This window comes from Ornithorhynchus anatinus, chromosome 19, assembly GCF_004115215.2.
Source record: "Ornithorhynchus anatinus isolate Pmale09 chromosome 19, mOrnAna1.pri.v4, whole genome shotgun sequence".
Taxonomy (NCBI): Eukaryota; Metazoa; Chordata; class Mammalia; order Monotremata; family Ornithorhynchidae; genus Ornithorhynchus; species Ornithorhynchus anatinus.
Window position 1 is genome coordinate 3,631,791 of NC_041746.1, and position 25,825 is coordinate 3,657,615.

The following is a 25,825-nucleotide window of genomic DNA, read 5'->3' on the forward strand; positions in this document are numbered from 1 at the left end:
CGAGGCCAAGTCTGTCTCCCGCATTAAGAGGGTCAACAGCTTATGGGCGGGAGAGGGGTATCCTGCCCTATCTCAAGATTTTAGTACAGTGCATCGCGCTGAGTGGGGGAGGGAAAAAAAAAATCAGTAAATACCCCTACTACTCTGGTCACCTCCACCTGGCCATCCGAGTAACCATGGAGATGTCCAGATGGCAGCACAGAAGGCAATTCTAGCTGAGGCCCAGTTTGGTCCACCCCCTCAACCCCGGCATGGACCAAGCCCGCTTCCATCCTAGCCCCTGGCCACTCTTCGGGTCGGTCTGGCAACACTGACAAACTCTGGTCTATTATAAACTTTAAGTTACGCTACTTTCCAACCGAGTAAAGGACCAACTGCAGCACAACGTCGTCCAAACAAATAAAGGGTCGGTTGTTCCTGGAGGATTCGGTTATGTCGTTTCTACTGCGTGTGAATGCTTCCATTTGAAAAATCCAGATTTTCTGGGGTTTACCACCGGCTGGTTTGAAACCTCATTAGACTAAACTTAGTATAGCCTAGAGACACAATTTCCCACCAATTCATGATACCGGATTTCCGATTAAACTGCCAAGCAAACAGCAGAAAGAGAAATCATGTTTGGCAGACAGGTATTTAGAGAGACACATTTATATATTTACCAGCAACTCAATTCTCTGAGGCAAAGTGGGCGGTCACAAGATTAATTGTAAATCACCAATGAATCAAAAAAAAAAAATAGCATTCTAGCTAACAGTGACGAAGCCCTCCCTCCCATCCAACCTTTCCCTAGCCATTCAATAATATCTATTGAGCGCTTTTGTGTGCCAAGCACTGTACTAAGCGTTTTCCCTACAGCTAATAAGCATAAACCTATCTGGTTTGGGGATCTTGTCCTATCATTTCGCATGGCTATACTCTGGGGGACGTGTGAACATTCAGTAATCGAAAGTCAGCAGCTAGAAGAAAAAGCAGCATCAACCTGGCCAAAATCCACAGACCACCTATTCCGTCCCTGAAAAATTGAAATTTGACTGTTCTAAGAATTCAGTTAAATTACGTGTCAATTTACCGGTTACTGCGATAAAGGTAAAGTTATTTAGATATGAAGTAAAATCTCAGTATATCCTACTGAATGGTGGTGGAGGGGAGAAAGAGGAACCTAGTTAGAAACAGTGGCAAGTTAGAAATGAAGACATTTTTAAATACAGTTTTATTTCTGTTCATCATCAGGCACGCCAGTGGGTACGAAGCTAGACATGCCATTACATTTAGCCTTCCCCTGGTTAGTCTCCAAAACTCTGTCCAGAGGACAGCTGGACACAGAAAATGTTATTTAATCTCTTCCCTTCCTAAATCCCTACTATTTCCACCCATCTCCCCCAGGCTTAAGAGTTAACTGAATTTTTTGGTTTGTTTTTTTCCTCTATGCTTACTATGTGCCAGGCACTGAACTAAGAGCTGGGGTAGATGCAAGGTAATGAGGTTGTCCCATGTGGGGCTCAGAGTCTTTATCCCCACTTTCCAGATGAGGTAACTGAGGCACAGAGAAGTTAAGTGACTTGCCCAAAGTCACACAGCTGATAAGTGGCGGAGGCGGGATTAGAAACCACGACCTCTGACTCCCAAGCCTATGCTCTTTCCACTGAGCCACGCTGTCTCACAGTCTGGGTAGGAGGGAGAACAAGTTCTGCATCCCCATTTTGCGGATGAGGGAACTGAGGGACAGAGAAGTGAAGTGACGCGTCCAAAGTCCCACAGCAGACAAGTGGAGGATCTAGGATTTGAAGCCAGGTCCGCTGACTCCCAGGCTGGTGCTCTTTACACCAGGCCACGCTGCTTCTTGTATTTGTCATCGCCAACAGTGGCATTTATTGAGAGCTTACTGAGTGAGGAGCACTGTACTAAGCACTCTGGGAGAGTACAACAGAGTCGATAGCCATGTTTCCTGCCAACAATGAGCTTACAGTCTATTTATTCCAGCACTTGGCAAAGAGTAAGGAGAGCACACCAAAATTCCATCACTACTCTCAAAACAAAGAAACATGAGGGCTAAAGTGGCTAATGAAGGGGCTTGACCACCAAATGAATGAGATAAATTCACCTAAAATACAGAATCAAAACCAGAGTCATAGCTTACGCGAGGCTAAATTACACTTGGAAGATTTACGGTTCCTGTTTCGGGGTTTTGAATTTCACAGGCAGAAACAATTTTGCCAGTGCTGTCACCTCAAATTTCCTTGGATTTATGAAAAGGCCTAAAATCGTTCACAGGCAGGTTCGAATTAACAGTTCTTTAGATCAACCCGAATTCAAACAGAAGCAATCTACAAATCATGTTCAAAAACCAATTAGAACTTGAATGGGAAAAGAAAATCTGTAGTTCAGTTATTGCAATTTTTACAGAAATGCCAGAACCACACTGCAGCCAGAAAATAATGTATCAGATTTTAAAAGCTGCATGATATTTACATTTTTTTTAAATCCACAGGCCCCCAAAATTTGCACCATTCCTTCCCATAAATCATCAGTGTCAAAGTGATCTATAATCATCGTGACGGAAGGAAATATTGTTTAGCTCAGTGAAATACAGTACTAAAAGTTTTAATTACGCCAAGTATTATTATTTAGAGGTCATGGACCTGTAATAAACAACTGACAAACTTGACTCTGACAACAGCTACTGCAGTTTGGGGATTTTACCAAGTTACAGTGAAGAACATTGTGTGATTTCAACCAATATAAATAAGTAAACACTCAATTCTAGGTAAACAACAATGTATGGTGAGAGAAGTAAAAATATTTATGTGGGCAGGTAAATGTTTACTATTTCATTTGCAAGGTTGAGATATATATATATCAGGCAGTTAAAGCCCCTGGCCTTTATGGGCAAAGTACGAATTCTAGGTTCAAGAGAAAAGTCTGAATATATTTGGAAATGAAAAATACGTTACGGTCCAGAAGGGGACTGAAACGTATTTCCCCTAAATTAACATATACACACAGTGCCTTGGATTGCCACACACCATTTATAGAACCTCAGGGCTACTCAAGCTACGTCCCACATTTCCACTAAAACATTTTCTGAAAATTGAAGATTAAAATTTACAAGCATTTCCCCGTGAGAAAGAGGGGGGAAGCCTATTTTTCATTAAAACTGCTCTGTCTTTTGCACAAATGTTTTCCTAGTACTGTAAAACGTGTTCGATGATTCTCTGCTCCCCCTGAAACGGGAACTAATTTCTAAACAAAAGGTGGATAATTTCAAAGTCTCCTGAGAGAAAGTTCACTTGCAATTAGAAAAAAGTCACCAAACTTTGGCCTGACTCCAGGAAGAGAGCTCACAGGAAAGAGATGCAGAAATTGGAGGCCCGAGGGACAGCTCACCGTTTCAGACGTTCACGAGCCCCAACGAATACCGGGTCTGGAACTGGATCTGAAACCAGGCCCGGAGAAGAGGCGAAGGAGAAGGAGGACAGGAAGTCCTAAGCCTTTGACGGCTGAACACAGATGATTATAGTAGCCATGGACCACTGTCTGTCAACTCATCTCTACACTGAAATCTCATCTTGGGCAGGGAGTGTGTCTGTTACAGTGGACTCTCCCAAGCGTTTAGCACCGTGCTCTATACACAGAAAGCGCTCATGAAATACGACGGACTTACTGAAGATGCCAGGAAATCTGTGACGGAGCAGGAAGCAGCCTGGAAGGAAATCGATCGTACTTATTGAGCGCTTACTATGTGCAGAGCACTGTATTAAGTGCTAGGGAGAGTACAAAACAACAGAATTACCAGGGTCGCTCCCTGCCCATAACGAGCTTGCGGACTAGAGGGGGAGACAGACGTTAATTTGAATAAATTAGTAATTTATTCGATATAATTTAAAGATGTGTACGTAAGTGCTGTGGGGTTTGGGGTTGGGCGACTATCGAATGTCCAAAGGTCACAGACTCAAGTGCAAAGATGACTCAAAACGGAGGAGGAGACGGGGAAAAGAGGGCTTAAACAAGGAAGAGCTCTTGGAGGAGATGTGACCTTACCGATGTTTTGAAGGAAAGGGGCCCTATGGATGGGTCACGGCTAAAATCAGAAAAGATCTCAAAGCCCTAGTGCAGGAAAGCACTGAACGAACAAATAAAACTGGATCCGTAAGAGTTTTCTGAGAGCGTTTCATTTTATGCTCCTCTGTCCTCATAATATTGCCGTTCGGATGAAGAGAAGGATCCTTGTCAGATGCGTATCCTCCGAGCTTTTACCCAACACTCAAAACTATCTTTCGGTGTTCCTGGTAGTCACAACCCAAAGAGAGGAGTCACAGAGACCTTCTGGAGTTGGTTTAAATTTCTGTCGGAGGGTCATGGGAGACGAGGGAATCCCAAATGATTACACTGTCAGATGCGGGGATAAATCCACTGGACAGTGGTAGAGGATAATGATAACTGTGGGTATCTGTTAAGCGCTTACTATGCGTCAGGCACCGTACCAAGCGCCGGGGTAGATACAAGCAAATCGGATTGGACACAGTCCCTGTCCCACCTGGGCTCAGAGTCTCACACCTAACGCCTAATAAACTGGCAAATTCTAGCTAAGGAGTGGGCTTTCTTCATTCTCAGCAGCATAACCAAATGTGGAAGCAGAATTTACAGAAGCTGTAGGACTGTACTAGGAGCTTGGGAAGCATATGACAAAAGGGAAAAGACTAGGTCTGAAACTGTACTTCACTGCATTCTTCAAACATTTCCTCTGCTGTCCCTTTTTTTACCACCCTATTTCAGCTCCCCACACAGCAGCTGCTTGGTTATCCTACTCTGGTTTATTCCACACCCACCTATCCAGCATAGCGAAGCGGCGTTGGGGTGCGTATTCATCCATTCAATCGTATTTATTGAACGCTTACCGTGTGTACAGCGCTGTACTGAGCACTTAGGAGAGTACGATACAACAATAAACAGTGACGTTCCCTGCCCACAACGAGTTTATAGTCTGGGGGGGCAGGTAGACATCAATACAAATAAATAAAATTACAGACCCATACGTAAGTGCTGCGGGGCGGGGAGGGGGGAAGAGCAAAGGGAGAAAGTCAGGGTGACGCAGAAGGGAGTGGAAGATGAGGAAAGGTGGGGCTTAATCTGGAAGGCCTCTTGAGGAGACGTGCCTTCGAGAAGCCTTTGAGGGGGGCGAGAGTAACTGTCAGATTTGAGGAGGGAGGGCTTCAAGGCTTGTAGCCTGATCTTATTCAAGGATCCTGCTGATCGTGATCCCGTCTTGGCCCACAGATGACTCTGAAGGAACTCCTCAAGTGTCCAAAGCGATATCTGCGGCAGGTGATTATTTATATTAGGTCTGTCTCCCCCTCTTGACTGTAAGCTTGTTGTGGACAGGGAACGTGTCCGTTTATTGTTCTGTCGTACTCTCCTAAGGACTTAGTACGCTGCTTTGTACATAGTAAGTGCTCACGACTGAATGAGTGAACGAATGAAGGTCTATATCGAGCAACCGCACAGGCGGTTGACTAATAGTTCAAACCTACAGTTGGCTTTGACGCTTGATGCCAAGTTGAGGGAACAGTCTCCCAAAGAACACACTGGCCCTCTTGATTGGGTTTCCCCCTTCCTAGCCGATCAGTGCATCATTAGACACGGTGCCCTCTAAGTAGCGGAATTCTGGGATGTCATTCAGTCCCATCTGCCAAGGAGGATCTCTGAATACGGTTTGGGGTCGGCACCCTTCCTCCGTTTTCTTCTGACAGCGGCAATCCGTAGCACTGGGCTCAGTGGGAAAACTGTGCCCTCAGGGGACTCGCACAAGCAGGTGATTCTGAATGAGTCGGTGGCCTGAATTAGTTATGGTAACGGTGAAAATATGTTGAGCGCTTACTATATGCCAGACAGCGGGGTAGAAACGAGTTCACGAGGTCCAACGCGACTCTCTCTAACACTCTGGACAGCGTTCGCGGTCTGTTGGGATGGGAGAATTTCCTGGAGGCCAAGGGATGTATTTGAATATCAGCATCCAGGTTCTTTACTGTATCCTCAGTCGGAGTTGTAAAGAGTAAACTAAAAAGAACCAAACCAACTACACCACCCTGCTTTCACCCAAGGGGGATAAACCCTTAATTCTGAAATGCCAACTTCAGACAGGATCTCGATAAACTTTTCCTTTTTTTTTTTAAATGGTATTTGTGAAGTGCCTACTATGTGCCAGGCACTGTTCTAAAGGCTGTGGTAGATACAACTTAATCAGGTTGGACACAATCCCTGTCCCACATGAGGTTCGTGGTCTTTAATCCCCACTTTACAGATGAGGAACGGAGCCACAAACGAGCAAAGGGCCTTGCCCAAGCCCCCAAAGCGAACGAGTGGCCGAGCCGGGATTAGAAACCAGGTCCTTCTGATTCCCGGGCTGGTGCTCTAACCGCTAGACCACCCTGCTTCTCAGCACAGCAGGATGTTCTTAGTGATTTCTAGAGCCCAGATCTGCTAATGGCACCGGTTCTTTTCTAAGGACTGTGAAAACAGCGTAGACTTTTCCTCCCACCCCGCGTCTCTGTCTGTAATCTAAAGCGATATAAGCCGAAGACCTACGCTGGTTGAAAGCTAGGTTCTAATTGAACAAAGAGTTAATGATCTTCTTCGAGAGGCAGTTCAAAAGAAGTACAGCCAGTATTTTACCACCCACGGAGAGCAGTTTGATGCCACGATAGTTCCTGGAATCTGGTTCTTTCACCTCTCTTCTTGAAAAGCCTCACTGGTCGTGGTGTCGGTAAAACGCTAAGGGATCTCTTAAGACGTTCAGCCCTTCTGAGCTTGTAAACCTCCGGTCTGCCATCAGGTCTGGGTGCTTTATCGTGTTCCTTGCCCGGAGAACTGACTTCCTCAAGAGTTGAAACGTGAGCCAGATCTGCTCTACTGACTCTACTAAGAAGCAGCGTGACCTAGAGGATACAGCACAGGCCTGGGAGTCAGGAGGACCTGGGTTCTAATCCCGACTCCGCCACTTGTCTGCTGTGTGACCTCGTGCAAGTCACTTAACTTCTCTGTGTCTCAGTTACTTCATCTGTAGAATGGGGATTAAGATTGTGAGCCCCAAGTGGGAAAGGGACTGTGTGGTATTTTTTAGGCGCTTACTCTGCACCAGTACAGTGGTACTAAGTGCTGGGATCGACACAAGCATATCGGGCTGGACACAGTCCCTGTCCCACATGGGGTTCAGTTTAGTTTGTACCTACCCCAGTGCTTGGAGCAGTGCTTGGCATAAAGTAAGTGCTTAACAAATGCCATTAAGAAAAAAACAAAAAAGCTCTGTTGTATTGTACTCTCCCAAGTGCTTAGTACAGTGCTCTGCACCCAGTAAGCACTCAATAAATAACTTGGATGATATCTATACATTGGCAGATCATTTTTTTTTCCCCGTATTAAATGTCTCAATGTTGAAAGATGTGTCCAAAATCTAGCTGAAGTGTAGGTTCCCTCTCTGCAAGATTTCATCCATGTCTGTCGTGAAGGTGAAGCCATCTCCAACTCCTCGGCGGAGTTGGGCTCCACTCTCCCAGACCGGAGCACTCCACTAGTGACGTATAAAATATCAAGTTCTTGTTTTGGGAAAAGCCTGTGTATCCTGACACCTCTTTAGGGCTGGCCTTCTTCATTGTGTCCCACAGGTTCCTCACCGCTGTTCCTTAACTTGATTTGTACGTCCCACCATCGGTTGCTGAAAGCCCCTTTTCTGTCAGGATCACGGAGAAGTGCGAGGCGAGGGTGATGGATTGCTTGTTTTACGGAAAGTCTCTCTCCATCCCTACCAGGCCCCCGCCTCGTAGCAACAACAGGGCAAAGGTTGCCACCGCCAGGGCCACCGTCTGTCACAGCTCCTCCAGGAGCAGCTCCAGAAGCATCCAGGTTCCAAAAAGGTAGATGGGAAAACTTCCCACGGGCGGTACCGACATACCTCCGAGGTAAGACTATGGAGCAGATGGCGGTAAGCTGCCTCTCCGTCATGGGAGAAATCTTCCCTGAAGCACTAGGTGGAAGCGCTTGACTTATAACCCTCCAGACCCTAAGCTTTCTGTGGGCAGGGAATGTGCCTACCAACTCTGTCACCCTGTACTCTCCCAAGCGCTTAGTACGGGGCCCCGTATACAGAGAAGGCTCAATAAACACAACCGATGGACTACGAGATGAAATGGCGCTAGCAGATGCTTCCGAACGGGGAGGCTTATAGGCACGCCAGCGGTTAAAACCAACCCACGACAGAGGAACCTCTTCTGAAAAAAGTGGGCTCTTGAAGCAATTGGCAAGCTGAAATATACATCCAGTGTGAGTTCCCACAATGGAGCCTTTGAGAGGAAACAAACACAACAAACGTTGCGCACCCCTGAGGCTGCTTCAAGGGTGTGCCCGGAGGGCTATTTTTAGCGTGGGCAAGAAACCGGTTTTGAGAAGGGAGCTTCCAAATGGGAGCAAACATCCTGGTGGCAAAACCACTCGCCGTGCGGTTCTCGGGGGGCTCGAACTTCTCTACGGTAGATGGGGGGGGTAGGGGTCCGGGTTGGCTGGAGCACTCCAGAAAATGCTCATTTTCAAGGTGTCCTATTCGAGGTTCAGTTCAGTCACTTCAGTGATCCGATAATAATAATCATCATTTTTATTATCATCAATAACTATGACGATACCGTGTGCAGAACACCGTACTAAACACTCGGGAGAGTACAATAGAGCAATCTAGCAGACGCGTTCCCTGCCCGCAACGAGCTTACACTCTACATACAACTTAAAATGTATTTTGGCAGCACAACGACCGTGACGGCAACAACAGAAAAGGATACGGAAAAGCGAATCCAGAAGTTCAGTCCAGGCTTTGGTAGACAGTCTACCACACATATATGCACACATAACAACACTAATGATAATAACAATAATAATAGCAATAATAACCACGGTGTATGATCAGCATTTATGATGTGCCAAGCACTGTTCTAAGCACTGATAGTCAAGATGGAAGATTACGACGTCGGACACAAGCACAGTGTAAGGAAGAGGGAGAACAGGTGATGAATCCCCATTCTGCAGATGAGGCAACTGAGGCACAGAGAAGTGAAGCGACTTGCCCAAGGTCGCACGGCAGGCAAACGGCAGAGCCGGGATCGGAACCCAGGTCCTCTCGAGTCCCCAGACTTGTGCTTTTTCCACGAGGCTCTACTGTTTTCAAGGAGAACCTCCTCTCTGGCTGGGGGGCCTGGAATCCCAGAACCGCTCAGAGAGGTTCCTTGAGAAGGTGGCTCACTTTTCCTTCATCAGAAGACAAACGGGCACGATGTCACTCTTCAGCTCTAAGCCATACCCTCTCCCAATTAACTAACGTCTGCACGGGAGGCAGGTCTACTTTCTCTACTCTCAAACACTCACCAAAGTGCTCTGCACCCCGTAAGCACTCAATAAATACCACTGATTCACAGATACACTGTTCATCCCCCAAAGGCGCACCAGAAAAGGTGCAAAATACAGTGAGCAAGTGTGTCAATAACTAGCATTACTCATTAGTCGCGATACAACCTCACCGTCAGCAGTGATGGCTCTGAAATGATGGGCAGCTCTCTACTACGGTTTATGGCCCGCCCCTTGAAAATGAGAAAGATGGAAAAAGAACAACTGCACACTATTCAAACCAAAGACTAACCAAAAGTACCACATGAAGGGGGGGAAAAAACCCATAATAATCTGCTCCGACATACAAAAAGATAACAAGAATATAAGAAATGTCACGTCTAGGTCAGACCGATGCCCATCATTCCAACTCCAGCAGAGGCAAAAGGAAGCTTAAAAGATCAGCATAATGGCTAGGGACGTACCACCTAACGCCCCTAACTCTTCCTTCTTACAGCCGTATCTTTCCTTTCGGGTAAGCCACTATGGATTTCACATCCACACTACCACGCAATCTCCTCTTGACCCAACTGAATAGTCTCAGCCTGAGGGAACTGAAGGTCGTTTGTTTATTCCCCACTCGGTGAAGCAGGCTTTTTTGAACGGATCACCTTCGAGCTTCAATGGGTACCCTTTCCCCTTGGTATTGTGGGATTCGGTGACTTGACCGTTGCCCTGGATCACACTCTTTGCGTGTTTTTCGAAACCTCCGATCCCGATTCTTTTTGGCCTTCATCTTTCCAGACAGAAGAGCCCCGGTCTTTTCAGACTCTCCCCATTAAAGAAGCTTCTCCAGACCTTTCCTAAGCCCTTTTTCCTCTCCCTTCTGCATCGCCCTGTCTTGCTCCCTTTATTCAACCTCCTATCCCAACCCCACAACACTTATATACATACCTGTAATTTATTTATTCTTACTTATGTCTGTCTCCCCCTCTGGACTGAAAGCTCACTGTGGGCGGGAAATGCGTGTTTATTGTTCTGTCGTGCTCTCCCGGGCTCTCAGTACAGTGTTCTGCTTAGCGCAGTGCTCTGCGTGCTCAATAAATATTACTAAATGAATGAATCTCATTGGCCACCTGCCTCTGCACCATCTCCAGCTCTCTTGGGCCCTGAAAGGCAGGAAGAAGAATCGATAGTCCTGATTTTGGTAACACAAGGGAAGGTCCCCACCTGGGGGCCCGATATGCAAACCCCAAGTCGGTCATTGCAGTCCTGACCGCGCCGATAGATGAATTTCGCCCCCAGGGCCCTTCCTTCGAAGTACGGATCCGTATTCCAGCTGAGGAGAGGACTCGCTTTCATGCAGCAGCAAAACCCTGCCTTCCATACTCTAAAATCGCCGATGGTTGGAGATGTTGCGGTACATCTCTTAAAACTGCAAATGCGATAAAAGAATTTCACCCCAAATGGATAGAAAGTTAAGTGACCTAAATCTCGGGTTTCCAGTGCCCGTTTAAAAAATAAATTTTTATTTTCACATCCATCTAGAGTCCTTTTAAAAGCTGAAACAGTCAAAATGGGACTTCTCTAACATATCATGTGGTTTCACAGTCATCGTTGCAGTTGGGAGACTTGCTCTCCACTATAGAAAACACTTGCTGCTGTGTAGTAAACAGGAAATTATACTGTCATTTTCATTCTCCTTAATCACTTGGGAACTTATTTTGAAAGGCGTGCTGTGAATGAAACACGAACAAAAGACCTACATCTATTCTCTGAGGTTTTAAAAAAAAGAAAAGCGCTCCACTTAAGCTAGCCTTACCAAAATCAGATAGCAAATTGAGAACATACCTGAAGTCTCTTTCGACCACGGCAAAAAGGAATGCTTTGATCAAGTATGAGAGTTGGCACTATTTGCTGCTTTCTTCCATCCAAGACCTTAGAAAACTGCATTCCAAATTTCAGCTACTCGGCAAGTTTACTCTAAGAAACTTTCCTAGTTTGAAAATGATGGTATTAACTTATCTAGGTAATCTCTCTTCAACAAATCATATCATTATAATGAATGGTACGGTAGTAACTCGTGTCCTTGCATTTGGATCGGCACCCTTTATCTCCCTCCGCCCAGCCAGCCCCGTGGCACTTATGTAAATATCCATCATTTTTTTTATTTATACTAATGTCCGCCTCCCATTCTAGAGCTTACAATCTTACAGTCGTGGGTAGGGACCATATCTATCAATCTGTTACACTGTACTTTCCCAAGAGCTTAGCACAGTGCCCTGCCCGTAGTAAGGGCTCAGTAAATACAGCTAATTGAAAGTTACCCAATCCAATACTTTAAGGGCTTCAGTACCCTTCATTATCTCTGGGGGTAACAATTACCATAAATCTGCAATGAATTAAGTAAAAAGGAAAGGAATTCTTATCATTTGAGAGTGCATATTAACAACTAGACCCTTCGGTGAAAAGGGCCACCCCCTAAGTATTTAAAAGCTCCTAAAGAGAGGACTCAATTCTGGAATATTCTTATCCGTTAAAATCGTCTTTTGCGATTAGAGTCATCGAGATGGAAGTAAAAGATTTAGACCTCCGACTAGGCTAAAACTGTAAATCACGACACATTTCTTTAGATTACAAATTTTGATTAGCACGGATTAAATAAAACTGATCTCCCACAATCTTCCTCAAGATAAACACCACTTAACCAATGGTCCAATTTGCATAAATGTTGTACTCCAACCAAAAAGCAATCCATAAAAACACGTACGACAGGAACAACTAGGCCACCAGCAGTACACAAAATCAAGAAAGCACTTGTTCACATCGTCAACCTTCAAAATGACTAAAACACCAGGGATAGGATTTGGGGGGTTTTTGCGGTAAACTGTCAGCGATAAACTGAGGTATTCAATTCTCTAACTTCACCTCGGCTAGAATGTAAATACGACTAAAACAAGCTGTTGCTGAGTTTTAACTAAGTTTTTATTATAAGAAATATCCGAAAGTCTCGGCTAAAATAACCTTGGGCTGAAAAGGCCAAAACAATCATTATCTTTAGTAAAAAGATCAAAATATAAACACCTTTCTCCAAAAGGTACTTGGTTTGTTTTTGCAAGAATATACTGAACTGCTAAAAACTGAATAGCACAAAAACTCAGATCAGTGTGCAGTCAAGTAAACACCTCAAGAATATGGAGGAAATAGAAGTTTAAAACTGAAAAACAGGCAAAATACTTTTCAGCGAGTAAACACCTATTTTATATACATCTTGCAGTCAAAAGATAAATGTATATAAAAAAATTATAAATAAAACATCAAAAATCCAAGAATTTCAACCAAAACAATTTCCTCTAAACTCTCTCCTAGATACCCTTTCAGCAATAGTCCTGGTATTTGTAGGAAACCTTAGGAAAAATAGATGAAACAGATAATCTTATAAAAATTACCACAAATGGCAAATCAATGATAGTAGAAAGACACACGCTAACTTTGAGAGAAGAACTTCACAAGAATTAACACCAAAATCTTAAGAAATGGTTTTCATCCTACTCGGCCACGTGATATTTGCATCAAAGTCTCTATTTTCCTACTCGGACACTTAATATGTGAACAGATGACCTCACAAAATGCGAATTACAGTTTACAAAGAATAGTTTCTCGCTTGACCAAACCTGAAGCAGTTTCACTAAAAACTGAAAGCAGACAAAGCCAGACACAAGGCAAATAAGATCGAGAATAAAAAAAACAAAGATGTATATTTATTCAACGAAATGCACATTCCTTACAATCCTGTCTCCAGCTCTACACCTCCCCATGCACTGTGAATCTATAAATATATTTCCCCCCCAAAATCCATTTTACAATAAAAAGAATACGACATTACTAATGCACCGTTAGAGTGATTTAAACTTAACTCTTTTTCAATATTTTCTTAAGAAGAGAAGCTCAGAAAAATCAGTACATTTTTAGAACCAGGGATAAAATAATCCTCAATCATTTCTCTGTGACGAACATTTGTGGCCCCTTCAGAAATCCTCGAAACTTTCAATTTTTCAAAAATAAAAAAGTTTCTCCCAAACACCCAACTCCAGGTCAGAAGGTCAAGTCTCGCACCGAGGAAACTCAAGAACTAAAAACACCCGTTTCTAAATTCAACCAACTCCCCCATCTAACATGCTAAATATTGGTATTAAACTAAACCCTGCCATCCAGTAGGATCGTGTGTGTGCTACACAGCTGACAAGGTGGTGCAGAGTGATAACATTTCAAACGTTACGATTTTATTCCCGGAAAACAGTTCTAAACCAGCCCGTCACCGAACCGTAGTACAAACTAATTTTTCTTTTCATTCATCTTTTGGGTATCTTTCGAACTTACCCCTCTTCTGAACCCAGCCTTCTTTCACGATGGTAACATCGCTCATGATGGCTCCCTTCTGAGCCCCCCAACTTGGAGAAACGATACTTTGTGTTATCGGCTCTGGGGGGTTGATTCTCTTCTGTGGCTTCTGCCCTTCCCACTCTCTAGTGATGACTCAGCCTGGAAGTAAGCATTGAAGAAACAAAAATTTCTTTTTTTTTTCCATTCTTGCAACTCAAACAGCAATAACAAACAACTATTTCTTTGTAAATGTTTTCCACTGCCTTGACCCCGTGTAAAAAGTCCGACTGTTCAACCCAGGGAATTTATTTATTAAATTCTTAGATTATGATCGTGATTCCCTGATCCCGTGATAGGGCCCAAAAGACCATGAAACTTGGGACTCAAACACCAATAAACAGTATCAGAAGAAAAATCAATGTTACAGGTGACCAGAATGTTGCAGACATTCCACCTAGTCTTAAAACCCATGTATTTTAGCATGTCTGTTTTAAATACATCTAAATGGGGTTGCTCCTTCCTTATGGCTGGAGGGCACAGGTTCACATATTGTCAGGGGTGTACACAATACATACACACACGTACACAGACATCCTCCCTCTCCCCCATCCGGCCCCCCAGAACGTTAGAACGGTGTGGAGGCTAATAGAGACCCCAACTTTTTGCCTTTCTCCCCCTAGACCGTGAGCTCGTTGTAGGCAGGGAATGACACTGTACTTTCCCAAATGCAAAACACAGTGCTCTGCACACGGTAAGCGCTTAATAAATACAACTGAATGAATGAGGAAGCCGAGTACTCTCCCTTCCTAGTACAGTTTGAGCTATTTATGTTAATGTCGCTAATCTGCATCGTCCCATCTCTAACCTGCTCTGTCACTGTTTGGAATTTACTCTTACTGTTCTATGAGCCTTCTCAGAGCGTGTATCTCTTGTGGACCCAGACCTCATCTGAACTGATCATTTTTGAATTTACCCCACCACTGTCAATCGGTGGTATTTATGGAGCGCTTCCTGTGTGCACAGCACTGTCCTAAGGGCTTGGGAGAGAACAATACAACAGTTAGTAGACAAGATCGCTGACCACAGGGAGTCTAGTGTTTACAGCACTAACACATAATAAATGCTTAACAAAATAATAATGAGAAAGAGGAATTAAGGGAAGACCTCTAACTAAACCAAGAGATAAGATAAAGATGGCCCATCCAGATAGGGCTCCTAACAGTGGTATTTTTGTTTACTTGTGAGCTAAGTCAACTTTCTACGGTCCTGCACTTAGGAAATAGGAAAAGTGGCGGGGAGAGAGTGCTTTCAAAATGCCAAGTCACAAAAGTGGCTTATTACCAATAGAACGCCTGACCGTTTACATTTACCGACTTGACAGTTCAAGTCAACTCCAAATAACTTCACGATTTCATTCCATCCACCTTGTGCCGGCATGTGAAGCCCAGCACGTTTGAAGGTGGAATTATTTCTGTGATGTACCTTCAGGGCGGATCTACTCACAACGCAAGCCCTGGTTTGGACGTAAAGACGCCGCAAGTATTTTGGGAGCCAAGAAACACGCATCTAGCTTCGAGCGAATGAGGTTGCGGGAATCCAGACTGTCAGCTCCCTGTGGGCAGGGAACGTACCCGCTGATTCTGCTGTACCGTCCTTTCCCGAGTGCTCGGTACAGTGCTCTGCACCCAGTAAGCGCTCAACAGATACCACCGATTGATGGATTAATGAGAAGATGTCAACCTCACAGTCAGAGACTAAGTGAGACCATCCTAAACTTTCCACGCAGAGGAGCCAACTTTTCACTTTGAACCGCAAGAGCAAACTTGGGGAGGGGCTGTTGAAAGGGCGCGCTTCCCAGGGCGTGTGATTTACGGTTTAGCATCAGAGACCTCTGGGTCTGGTGGAGGGGGATTGGGGAAGGAGTTGGAATTCCTGGCCCTTACTCTAAACCCAATGGACAGGGCCTTGGAGCCAAGGGACCTGGGTTCTAACCTTACTTCCACAATTGCCTACTCTGTGACCTTAGACACGTCACTTCACTTTTCTACCCTCAGCTTCCTCATCTGCAAAATGGGAATTAAATCCCCGTTCTCCCGCCCCCTTGGACCGTGAGCCCCACGTGGGTCAGGGACTGTGTTCGACCTGATTAGCTTCTATCTTCCCCAGCGCTCTACTTCGGTGTTGAGCAGCTAACAAATACCAGCTGCTGGGGAAGCAGCGTGGCTCAGTGGAAAGAGCATAGGCTTTGGAGTCAGGGCTCATGAGTTCAAATCCCAGCTCTGCCACTTGTCGGCTGTGTGACTGTGGGCAAGTCACTTAACTTCTCTGTGCCTCAGTTCCCTCATCTGTAAAATGGGGATTAAGACTGTGAGCCCCACGTGGGACGACCTGATTCCCCTATGTCTACCCCAGCGCTTAGAACAGTGCTCGGCACATAGTAAGCGCTTAACAAACACCAACATTATTATTATTATTACCACAGTGCGGAAGCATAGAGGCTCTGGCCAGAGCTAGCGTACAGTGGGGCCCACAGAATCTTCACCTGAGCTAGAGAAGCCCACAAAAGGCCAGAGGAACCCTCCCGCCCCCTGAATTCCAGCCAGGTTTCAGGTCCAGGCCAAGGGGAGAGAATCCTCTTTCTTGGCTCTAGAGCCCGGCAGAGATCAGAGGAATTTCCAACTGGCCCCGGAGCCCCTGACGTTCATTCAGTTATTGAATACTTACTGTATGCAAAGCACTGTTCTAAGCTCTTGAGAGAGTACAATACAACAATAAGCGGACCATTCCCTGCCCACAATGAGCTTGCAGTCTAGAGAAATTCAAAGAAAAGTTTTTAATAATTTAAAACACCTCCTTCTCTTCTCCTTCCCCATCCTCCCCCACTTGAAACAGTAGGTTGTGAACAATCTTCTGTCATTACTGGAGAAGTCTGGCTTCTTAGGTTTAATAACAAAAATTGCAAGATACTAGATTTCTGTGTCTGGATTCTTCAGCTTAAAAAAGGCACACGGAATATTATTTTTATTCAAATGAGCTGGAGAGCAATTTCGAGCCAATCAACTTGTGCTAGCCGGAAAGAATTCCCAACTTTTTCTCCACCGCAATTTGTGGTAGAATACTGTATGGAGGCCATTTAGAAAAATGGAAGAGATGCAAAAAACATTCAGAGAATGTCAGTCGAGAGACAGAAGTTGGAAATGTGCGACATAACAGGGCTGGTGTTTACAGACCTACGGTGTTTTCACGGACCACTAATGACATCCAAGAACTAACACTCAGGACATCAATAACTTTCAAGGATGGTCTCTCCATTTCATTTCCCTGGGAGGGAAAGTTAAAATGAGTGTGGATTTTTTACATGCCCTCCCTCCTGTTTAGACTCTGAACGCCATGTGGGACCTGATAATCTTATATCTACCCCAGAGCTTCATAGGGTACTTGGCCCGAAGCACTTAAATGTCAACATCATTATTATTGTTTGACTGAGAATGCGATCATCTTCACTTTTTTTGAAAGTTTTAATCCATTAAATACTTAAAATAGCCAGTTATCTGTTAAGTACTTAAATGCGCATTTTAGACAGCTATATGTTTACCGATCAATCAACCAATAATGGTATTTACTGAATGCAGGGCACTGTATTAAGCGCTTGGGAGAGTACAACAGAGTTGGAAGACCCGTTCCCTGTCCATAGGGAGTTTCGAGTCTTGAGAAGCAGCGTGGCTTAGTGGAAAGAGCACAGGCTTGGGCGTCAGAAGGCATGGGTTCTAATGTGACCTCCGCCACTTGTCAGCTGAGTGGCTTTGGGCAAATCACTTAACTTCTCTATGCCTCAGTTACCTTATTTGTAAAATGAGGATTAAGACTGTGAGCCCCACGAAGGACCACCTGATTACCTTGTATCTACCCCAGCACTTACAACAGTGCTTGGCACATGGGAAGCACTTAAATACCCTCATTAGAGGGGGTGACAGACCCTGAAATGAATTTTGGATACGTAAGCTCAGCGTGGGCAGGGAACGTGTCTGTTTATTGTTAAACTGTAGGTTCCCGAATGCTTAGGCCAGAGCACACAGTAAGTGCTCAATTAATACAATTAATTAAGTGACTGACTTGAAACAGTAGGGGAGATGAGAGTTTAGTCAGGGGAGGCATCTTGGAGGAGATGTGCAAGGAGTTGGTGGTGACGGAACTGAAGTAGAGTGAGCAGGTTGGCGTTACAGGAGCCAAGTGTGTGGGTGACTGAAGTTACCGATGTTCTCAAAACTTTGAATACTAGGGCTCTTGGATGTCATTAATAGTTCACAAAAACGGCAAGTTCTGTAAACACCAGCTCTGTCGTGTTGCATGTTTCCTGCTTCTGTCTCGCACCTGACATTCTCCGATTTTTGTGTGCCTGCCTTCCTTCATCTCGCACCATCTTGCACCTGGATGTGAACCCTTTGGGCACTTGGTATTCATCCATCCTCAGCCCCACAGCACTTAAGTACATATCCATAACTTATTTATATTAATATCTATCTCCCTCTTTAAGCGACTGTAAGCTCGTCGCCAGTAGGAAATGTGTCCACCAACTCTGTGGCACTGTAGTCTCCCAAGCACATCGTACCGCGCTCCGCACACAGAAAGCGCTCGATAAATACCACTGATTGTTTGCTAGATATGCAGATGATTCCCAACATTATTATTCCCAAATCTCCATCTCCCACCCTGACCTCTCTCCATCTCTGCAGCCTCACCTTCCTGCCTGCCTTCAGGACAGCTCTACGAAGATGGCCCACCAACACCTCTAACTTCACAGGTCCAAAACTGAACATCTTCCCACCCAAACCCTGTCTTCCCTCCTGACTTTCCCATCACTCAAGACAGTACCACTACCCTCCCCGTCTCGCAAGCCCGTAATCTTGGCATTACCCCCGACTCATCTCTCACCAAATCCTGTCGATTCTACCTTCACAACATCGCTAAGGTCCACCCATTCCTCCCCATCTAAACTGATGCACTGATCCAAGCATTTATCCTATCCCACCTTCATTATCTCATCGGCTGCCTCGCTGACTTCCATGCCTCCTGTCTCTCCCCACTCCAGTCCACACTCCACTCTGCTGCTGCCCGGATTATTTTACTAAAAAATGTCCAATCCACGTTTCCCCACTCCTCAAGAACCTCCAGGGGTAGCCCGTCCACCTCCACGACAAACAGAAACTTGTCACCATCGGTTTTAAAGCAATCAGCTTGCTCCTTCCTATCTTACTTTGCTAATTTCCTACTACAGTCCACTTCGCAACTCTAACACCAACCTACCCACTGAAGCCCTCTCTTGTTTATCTCACCGCTGACCCTCGCACTCATCCTTCCTCTGGCCTGGAACCCTCTCTCCCTCGATGTCTACAGGAAGGGTTCAGATCCAAGTGCACACCCTGTGTCCCTACGCAAAGCCGCCCCCTCCCCAGGGCGGCTTGTTGGACACTGAGAACCCTTCCAGACCGGGCTATGAAAAACCCTTCCAGACCGGGCTATGAGAAATGTAGGATTCTCTTCCTCCATTGGTTCATTCAGTGTATTTCCTACGAAGGTGCCTCATAACAGAAGTGGTCACAAAAAGGCTCAACAAGAGAACGCTGCTTACAATAAGATCAAGAGAAAAGTAAATGGGTGGCAAAGAAAATCTTTAGCAATACTATTCTTACGGGGTGGGCGGGACAATCACACTTCTTCACGATTTTAAATTCTAAAGCGTTTACAAACGTGTTCAAAATTTTCTAGTTGGGCAGTGGCTTAGACTCATCAGAGTATGAAATTAGGTAGGAAGAAGTCCGAGTAGTCTGTGCCCCCTCACTCTGGATTTGAAACTTTCATGAGCCACCTTAGTTGGACAGCACAGAGCGGAACAAAATAAAAAACAACAAATGAAGAAATAAAGTGGCTTTAAAAAGTCCCAAGGCAAAAGAAAGTTCAGGTGTAGGGAAAGGCGAGGCAGCTCTTCCCTTGGCCGGTATTTCTTTTCAGCCAAAATCTGAAAGCTGTCACCATTTAAAGAAGTTTATAGGTGTTTTTATTTATTTGTATTCTGAAGAGGCAATCTGCTCATAAAACTAGTGACCCTAAACCTGTAACTGCCTAAAATGTAAATTTAAGTAATTTAAGGACTTAACAGTTAACTGCCTATTTTAAATACTGAATGGATTAAAACTTTCAAAAAAAGATGATTAGATCCTTACAGGCAAAATTTGAGGTCAGACAAGTCATCTTAACTCTTCCTCCCACTCCATAAATTCTCCAGCTCCACTAACTTATGAAATGGAGGGACAGTCTTGGAAGTCTGGTATGTATTGAGTGCCTACCGTGTGCAGAGCACTGTACTGAGTGCTCGGGAGAATACGAAAGAGTTGGTAGATACTTTCTCTGCCCATACGGAGCATACAGTCTACAGGGGACATAGATATTAAAATACATCATCTAAGGGGGACATATGTATATATCTGTAATGTATTCTAACATCTAAGTACTGAGGGGCTGAGGTTGGAGTGAATATCGGGTGCTTAAAAGGTCCACCCGCTTAGTCGACGCCGAGGGTGAATGAGTAGGGGAGACGAGAGCTCCGTCGGGAAAGCGCTCGATACATACCGTCGAATGAGAGGCCTCTTGGAGGTACGGTTTTAATATGGCTTTGAAGGTGGGGAGGGTGGTGGTCTGGCGTTTACGAAAGGGGAGAGATTTCCTAGCCATGGGCAGGACCTGGACGAGGGGTCGGTGGAAAGATGCTCCAGATCGATTTACAGGTTGGCAGAGGAGGGAGGCATCGAGTGGATGCGCACCCACCTGCCTGCAGAGGAGATTGGCCGCAGGTCACCGGGGGCCCGGGGAGCAGAAGGCAGGTGTGTTTGGTGAGCGTGGCGACGCGGATGGGGGTTTCTGCAGGTTGCTGTGCCCGGAGAAGCCTCTGTGGGGAATCCGGGCATACGCACAAGCATCGCGGGGGACGAGAAAACAGACTCGGGGGGAGGGAGGGAGGAATCGGGGGAGGCTGGCCATGCAGACGAAGGCACCATACATCAACGTGGCCCCTGCCGCTTTAAGCGAGGCGGCGACGACGACGCCGCCCCCCGGGATCCCTCCCTCCACTACGGTGCTCTGACTGCCGCCCGTATTTACGGGAATCCGAGTGTTTTCATGGGCATTCACACACTCGCCCTGAGTTGACACACTGTTGGCAAGAGGTAGGCAGGCAGGGTGGGTGACAAGAGAGGTGAATCTAACAAGGCTCGTGGCCAATGCCCTCTTGCCAGAGACAGAGGTTTGGCCCTTCAAAACAGGGACCTTCCCTCCATTATTGTTTATTGCTATACTGCACTCTCCCAAGCGCTCAGTAGAGTGTTCTGCACCCAGTAAGCGCTCAGTTAATAGGACTGAATGAATGAATACACGAGCCAGGGGGAGAAGAGTTCCCCAGAAGCTCAGGCCAAACTTCCAGGCCAGGATTCGCCACAGTCCAAATCGTCAGGAAGGTCTACTAATCTCGGGTTCTCCCTCGCACTTCTGACGGGCAACATGGCTGCTCTTTGTGGTGACTCCACTCATAACCTGGGCAACTTGAGGGCTACCACAGGCAGGAAGTGCTTTCAGTGGTTTGATACCTCCGGGGCCCCTTTTCTTCGCCTCCTGCCATTTTATTTTGACTACAGAGGTTCTCTGCCAGAGTCTGTTCCAACAACCGAGAACAGAAGCCGCATGGCCCAGTGGATAGAGCACGGGCTTGGGAGTCAGAAGGTCATGGATTCTAAGCCTGGCTCCACCACTTGTCTGCTGTGTGTCCTCGGGCAAGTCACTGAACTTCCCTGGGCCTCAGTTCCCTCAACTGTAAAATGGGGATTAAGACTGGGAGCCCCGTGCGGGACGGGGACCGTGTCCAACCCAATTACCCTGTAACTACCCCAGCGCTCAGAAGAGTGCCTGGCACATAGTAAGCGCTTAACAGATAACAAAACATGCTGTGTGCTATCTAATACCCAACACAAAACTGTCCCTTTTGCAAACTAGGCTGGAAAATTTTTTACTAGCTATCGTGTAGGCAAAAATTAACAACAACAAAAGCATCACAGTGGTGTTGAAATCCCTGGAAGAGCTCCCTCCCTCCCCCTCTGAATGAACTTTAAAGTGAACGATCTATACTTAGCCAGTTGGACATGGGGCACGGTTTGGCGGATTGGTACCTAATTAACCGGTTGAAAATGTGACAGAGTGGGCTGAGGTAAAAAAGAACCCAACGAGACGCCTCCTAGGAAAATGGACTTTGAGAATGTGCCTTGATGAGCACTCCGTAGCTACGGGCAAGGGGTTCGTAGCTAAAGCAACTGACCACTAAAGACACGCTCTGCAACAGGGCCCACATCGATCAGAAACATTACGAATCCGTAATCTGCAACTCAATTGCAAAAACACAACTGGGTGACACGATGAAATCGTAATAAAGTGAATCCTTTTATTTGTTTGGGGTAGACTGCTTTGGTAGAAGTTCCTAAATAGCCTTAATTTCACAGCTTCATTTGGGGATCCAGTAACAAGAAAAGAGAAGTAGGGAAAACACCAATTCGATGTGTGTCACCATCACAAAAAGTACAATTCAAAGGATGTTTACAGCGATCACATTTTTCCCAATTAAAGGAAACAAGGAAGTGGAGTAATCTGTTTTTCTCTTCACTGCAAACTTGATCCAACCCACAATGAAATAAAATGGAATATTTCTGTTAAGAGGTGACGTGTGACTACATATCATATATGCCTCCAGATGAATCTAGAAGAAAAAACAGCACTTCGGTACATAAATCTTGTGTTTACTTTTCAAAAATCTACATTTTGCAGCTACACTTCAAATGTGGAATGTCAATGGTCTCTACGACCCTTAGTCAAGGAAAATCAATTCTGAACAATTTTATTAAACCTCAGAGTCTAATTCAGATATTTGAAGTTACAAAGATTCTGCCTTCCAAAAAAAAGAAACCATATAGATTGCCCATTTAGTTTAGGTAAAATAAAAAAGCATCTGCTGCTCTTAGACTTCATTCTCGTACTTCGCAGCGAAATCGTTTGGCCACTTCTCTAGTTTCGCCTCAGCAGACACGGAGTACCCACTAAATCGGTCTAACAGGAATCGGTGGAAGAACTGGGACAAAATGACGAGATTTTATCTAAACCAAGAATATATGCAATTAAAATTTAAAGGGTGAAACCCAAAGAGAAATATTGCTATCTACTTGCTGCACGCAACGTGCCTACAGAACTTGAGAAGTCTGCTCATTTCAATCTGCAGAGGAAGTTCCTCATTTTAAGGAAGCTCATTCAGTGTTGACAATTTCATTCAGTTAATGAGGTGTTAAGAAAAGCAAAAGTCACTTCTTCCCCGGCAAGTTGTAATTATTGGGGAACTTGGGGTGGGGAGGAGGGTTCGGCAGTCAACCTTAACTGCAGCACGCTGAAATTTAGAATTTGCGTTATTTCCCAAACAAATTTTGTTACGATGATTTTTATTCCTATTATTCCATCAGTCCCATTCCAATCGTAACCGAAACGCACAGAGACCAAATACTTGAAAGTGCCAGAAACCCGGAACCGATGATAATGCCCAAATGAAAATTTGAATTCAGGATATCGGGGCTCTGATAAAAACCACTCAAGAAAAACTAAATGCTTCGAGCGTAACTAATTGGACAAAACAAAATCCCTTTCCGTAATACTTTAAAAAGGACCTAAAGCTTCAAGAAAATATGCCAACTCACATTGAAAACGTGGGCAGTTCTGAACCAGAACTTGATTAAAAGGCCACTTTCCACTACACCAACTAAATGCTAATGTTTGTCTCCATCTACCAATGACTACATACTTTCAAATTATAATTAGAAACTCAATCCAATTAGATATCGGGGTCAGGAAGAGAGACAGTCGAGCAGTCTTCTCGGTTAACTTCCCAAAATCAAGGGACACGCACTCTTTGCTCAGGTACCACTGCAGTAGGCGAGTACAGTAAAAACACTCCACGCTAAATCACAACACTTTGGGGAACTTGTCCTGTTTACTGTTTGAAAGGTATCTGTTTTTACAGAAATGTCTCTGTTTTAAACTCGAGTCCGTCACAGTGGCGGAAAACTGATCGACGTTTCAAGAACTTCGGTCAGGACATTAATGACTGACTCTTTAAAAACAAGTGATCTTTATTAGGGAGCATCGGCTGTTTGGGGACACTCTTCCAAAATCGGTGCATTCGGTGCGTTTCCCACCTAGGCAACTCCTCATAAAAAAAAGTGGTCCTAAGAGAGCTGGGTAGGAGAACCCCGCTAACGTTGCGATAAACGGAAAGCTACAGGGCAGTGAAAATCTTTGGCGATGCTATTTCTGCGGGGAGGGGGGCATTCACTCACATTTCTTGATGATTTTAAGGCTCTCAGTACAGTGCTGCGCACACAGTAAGCGCTCAAGGGCTAGGAATGAACGGACACATTCTACGACGTTTCTAAACGTGTTCCCTCCTGAAGAACGGTATCATTTCGACGGCCCAATGGCTCCCCAAATTAGGATCTGATTGATGATCTGGGACTCCGGGAGTTGTCAAGTGCAAACTCTGACCACCTTAGAGTTGGGGGAGGGTGGGGAAGGAAAAGGAGGGGAGACTTGACTATCAGATCAGGGACACCCAGCTGTACACGCTGGTCGTTTATGAGGAAATTCAGACACCTGATCGGTTACTAATCCGGTGCACTTTCGGCGAACCCTAAAAGCCCGGTGAATCAGCTTTTTCTGATGAGGACGGTGGTGATGATGATGATGGTGATGATGATGATGATGATGATGGTAACGGGGATGCTCCTTGACTTTCCGACATGTGGCGGGCATCCAGTGGGGTGATCTCCCGCCATCCCGAAGCCGTCTTCCTCCCCAAGGCGTCTCGCCCCCCCCCAAACCCCGAAAGTTGTGGGGGGACCCGAGGGGGAGGGGGGGCCCGAAACCCACCCCGTCCACGCCTCCCCTTCGGGTTCCACCACCATGATGGCTGATGCGGCTCGATGCGCAGGAGGAGGAGAAAGGGGAAGGGAAGGAGGAGGAGGAAGAGGCCGGTTTGTTTACTTGCAGCCGGGGCATCATTGGAGGAGCCAAACGCAGCATCTTCCGCACATTTCTATTCTTAGAACGCACAACTTCCAGCCGGATCCCACCCCCGCTACTATTAAGGCGCAGGCCGGGGGGGTCGCCCCCTCCCCAAGGCCCACCCTTTTTGGCGGGTCTCGGGGGTGGGGGAGGATGGTGGGGAGGGGGGCAATCGGGGTGGGGGGGTCGTTGCATAACAGCCCCCTCCCATCCCGTGTCCAAGGGGAGGGGGGGATGGCGCAGAGTCGGGGGGGGGGGGGGCGATGCAGCCTCTGGCCAGACAGGGACGGTCACACTAGGCCACGAAAACATCCCGACACAAACACACACACCCCGAATTCCTGGGAAGAAGGAGGAGGATCCTTGAGCCAGAACATTCCCGACCCCCCCCCCACCCTAACCGGGGGAGGGGGTCGGCGGAGGGGGGGGGGGGGGTCGTTACCTGCAAAGGCGGCGAAGGCGACGGCGGCGGCGGGGCTGCTGCTCCTCGGCTGGCGGAGGGGAGAGAGGCTGGGGGGCGGAGGGAGGAGAAGGGGGGGGACCTGACTGGGGGGGGTGGGGGGAGAGAGGGGACCCCCTCTCCTTCCTCCCTCCCTCCTCCTCCTCCTCCTGCTGTGCCCTCCTGGCCCCCCGCCCTCCCCCCAGCCCCGCAGTGTCGGCGGCCCCGCTGAGGAGGAGGAGGAGGAGGAGGGCGGGCCGCGGCGCTGGAGCGGGAGGGGAAGGAGGGAGGGGGAAGACGACGACGAGGGAGGCGGGGACTCGACGGGGAAGGGGGCTACAAATTCAATTCATCCCCCCCCCCGGCCCTGAAAACACCAGCGGGGCGGAGCTGGGACCGACCCCACCCCCGCCCCGCTCCCTCGGCGCCGCCCTTTTGTTGACTCGGAGGGCAAGTCCTGGGGGGGGCGAGGCGGGAAAGGGCGGGAAGGGCCGCCTCGCGCGC

At 46.4% G+C, this 25,825-nt stretch overlaps 1 protein-coding gene across 2 annotated transcripts in view; it reads right to left on the reverse strand.

The window, feature by feature from the left end:
* The window catches only part of AKT3 (AKT serine/threonine kinase 3), a 148,356-nt gene extending 122,989 nt beyond the window's left edge, over positions 1 to 25,367 (reverse strand). For both annotated transcript variants that reach the window (XM_029047145.1, XM_029047144.1), the window contains exons 1-2: positions 25,325 to 25,367; positions 13,741 to 13,902 (exon numbers count right to left, since the gene is read on the reverse strand). In XM_029047145.1, the coding sequence (XP_028902978.1) occupies positions 13,741 to 13,786 (46 nt within the window). In that variant the 5' untranslated portion in view covers positions 13,787 to 13,902; positions 25,325 to 25,367. The remainder of the gene's footprint in view (positions 1 to 13,740; positions 13,903 to 25,324) is intronic.
* Between the last annotated feature and the right edge of the window lie 458 nt (positions 25,368 to 25,825).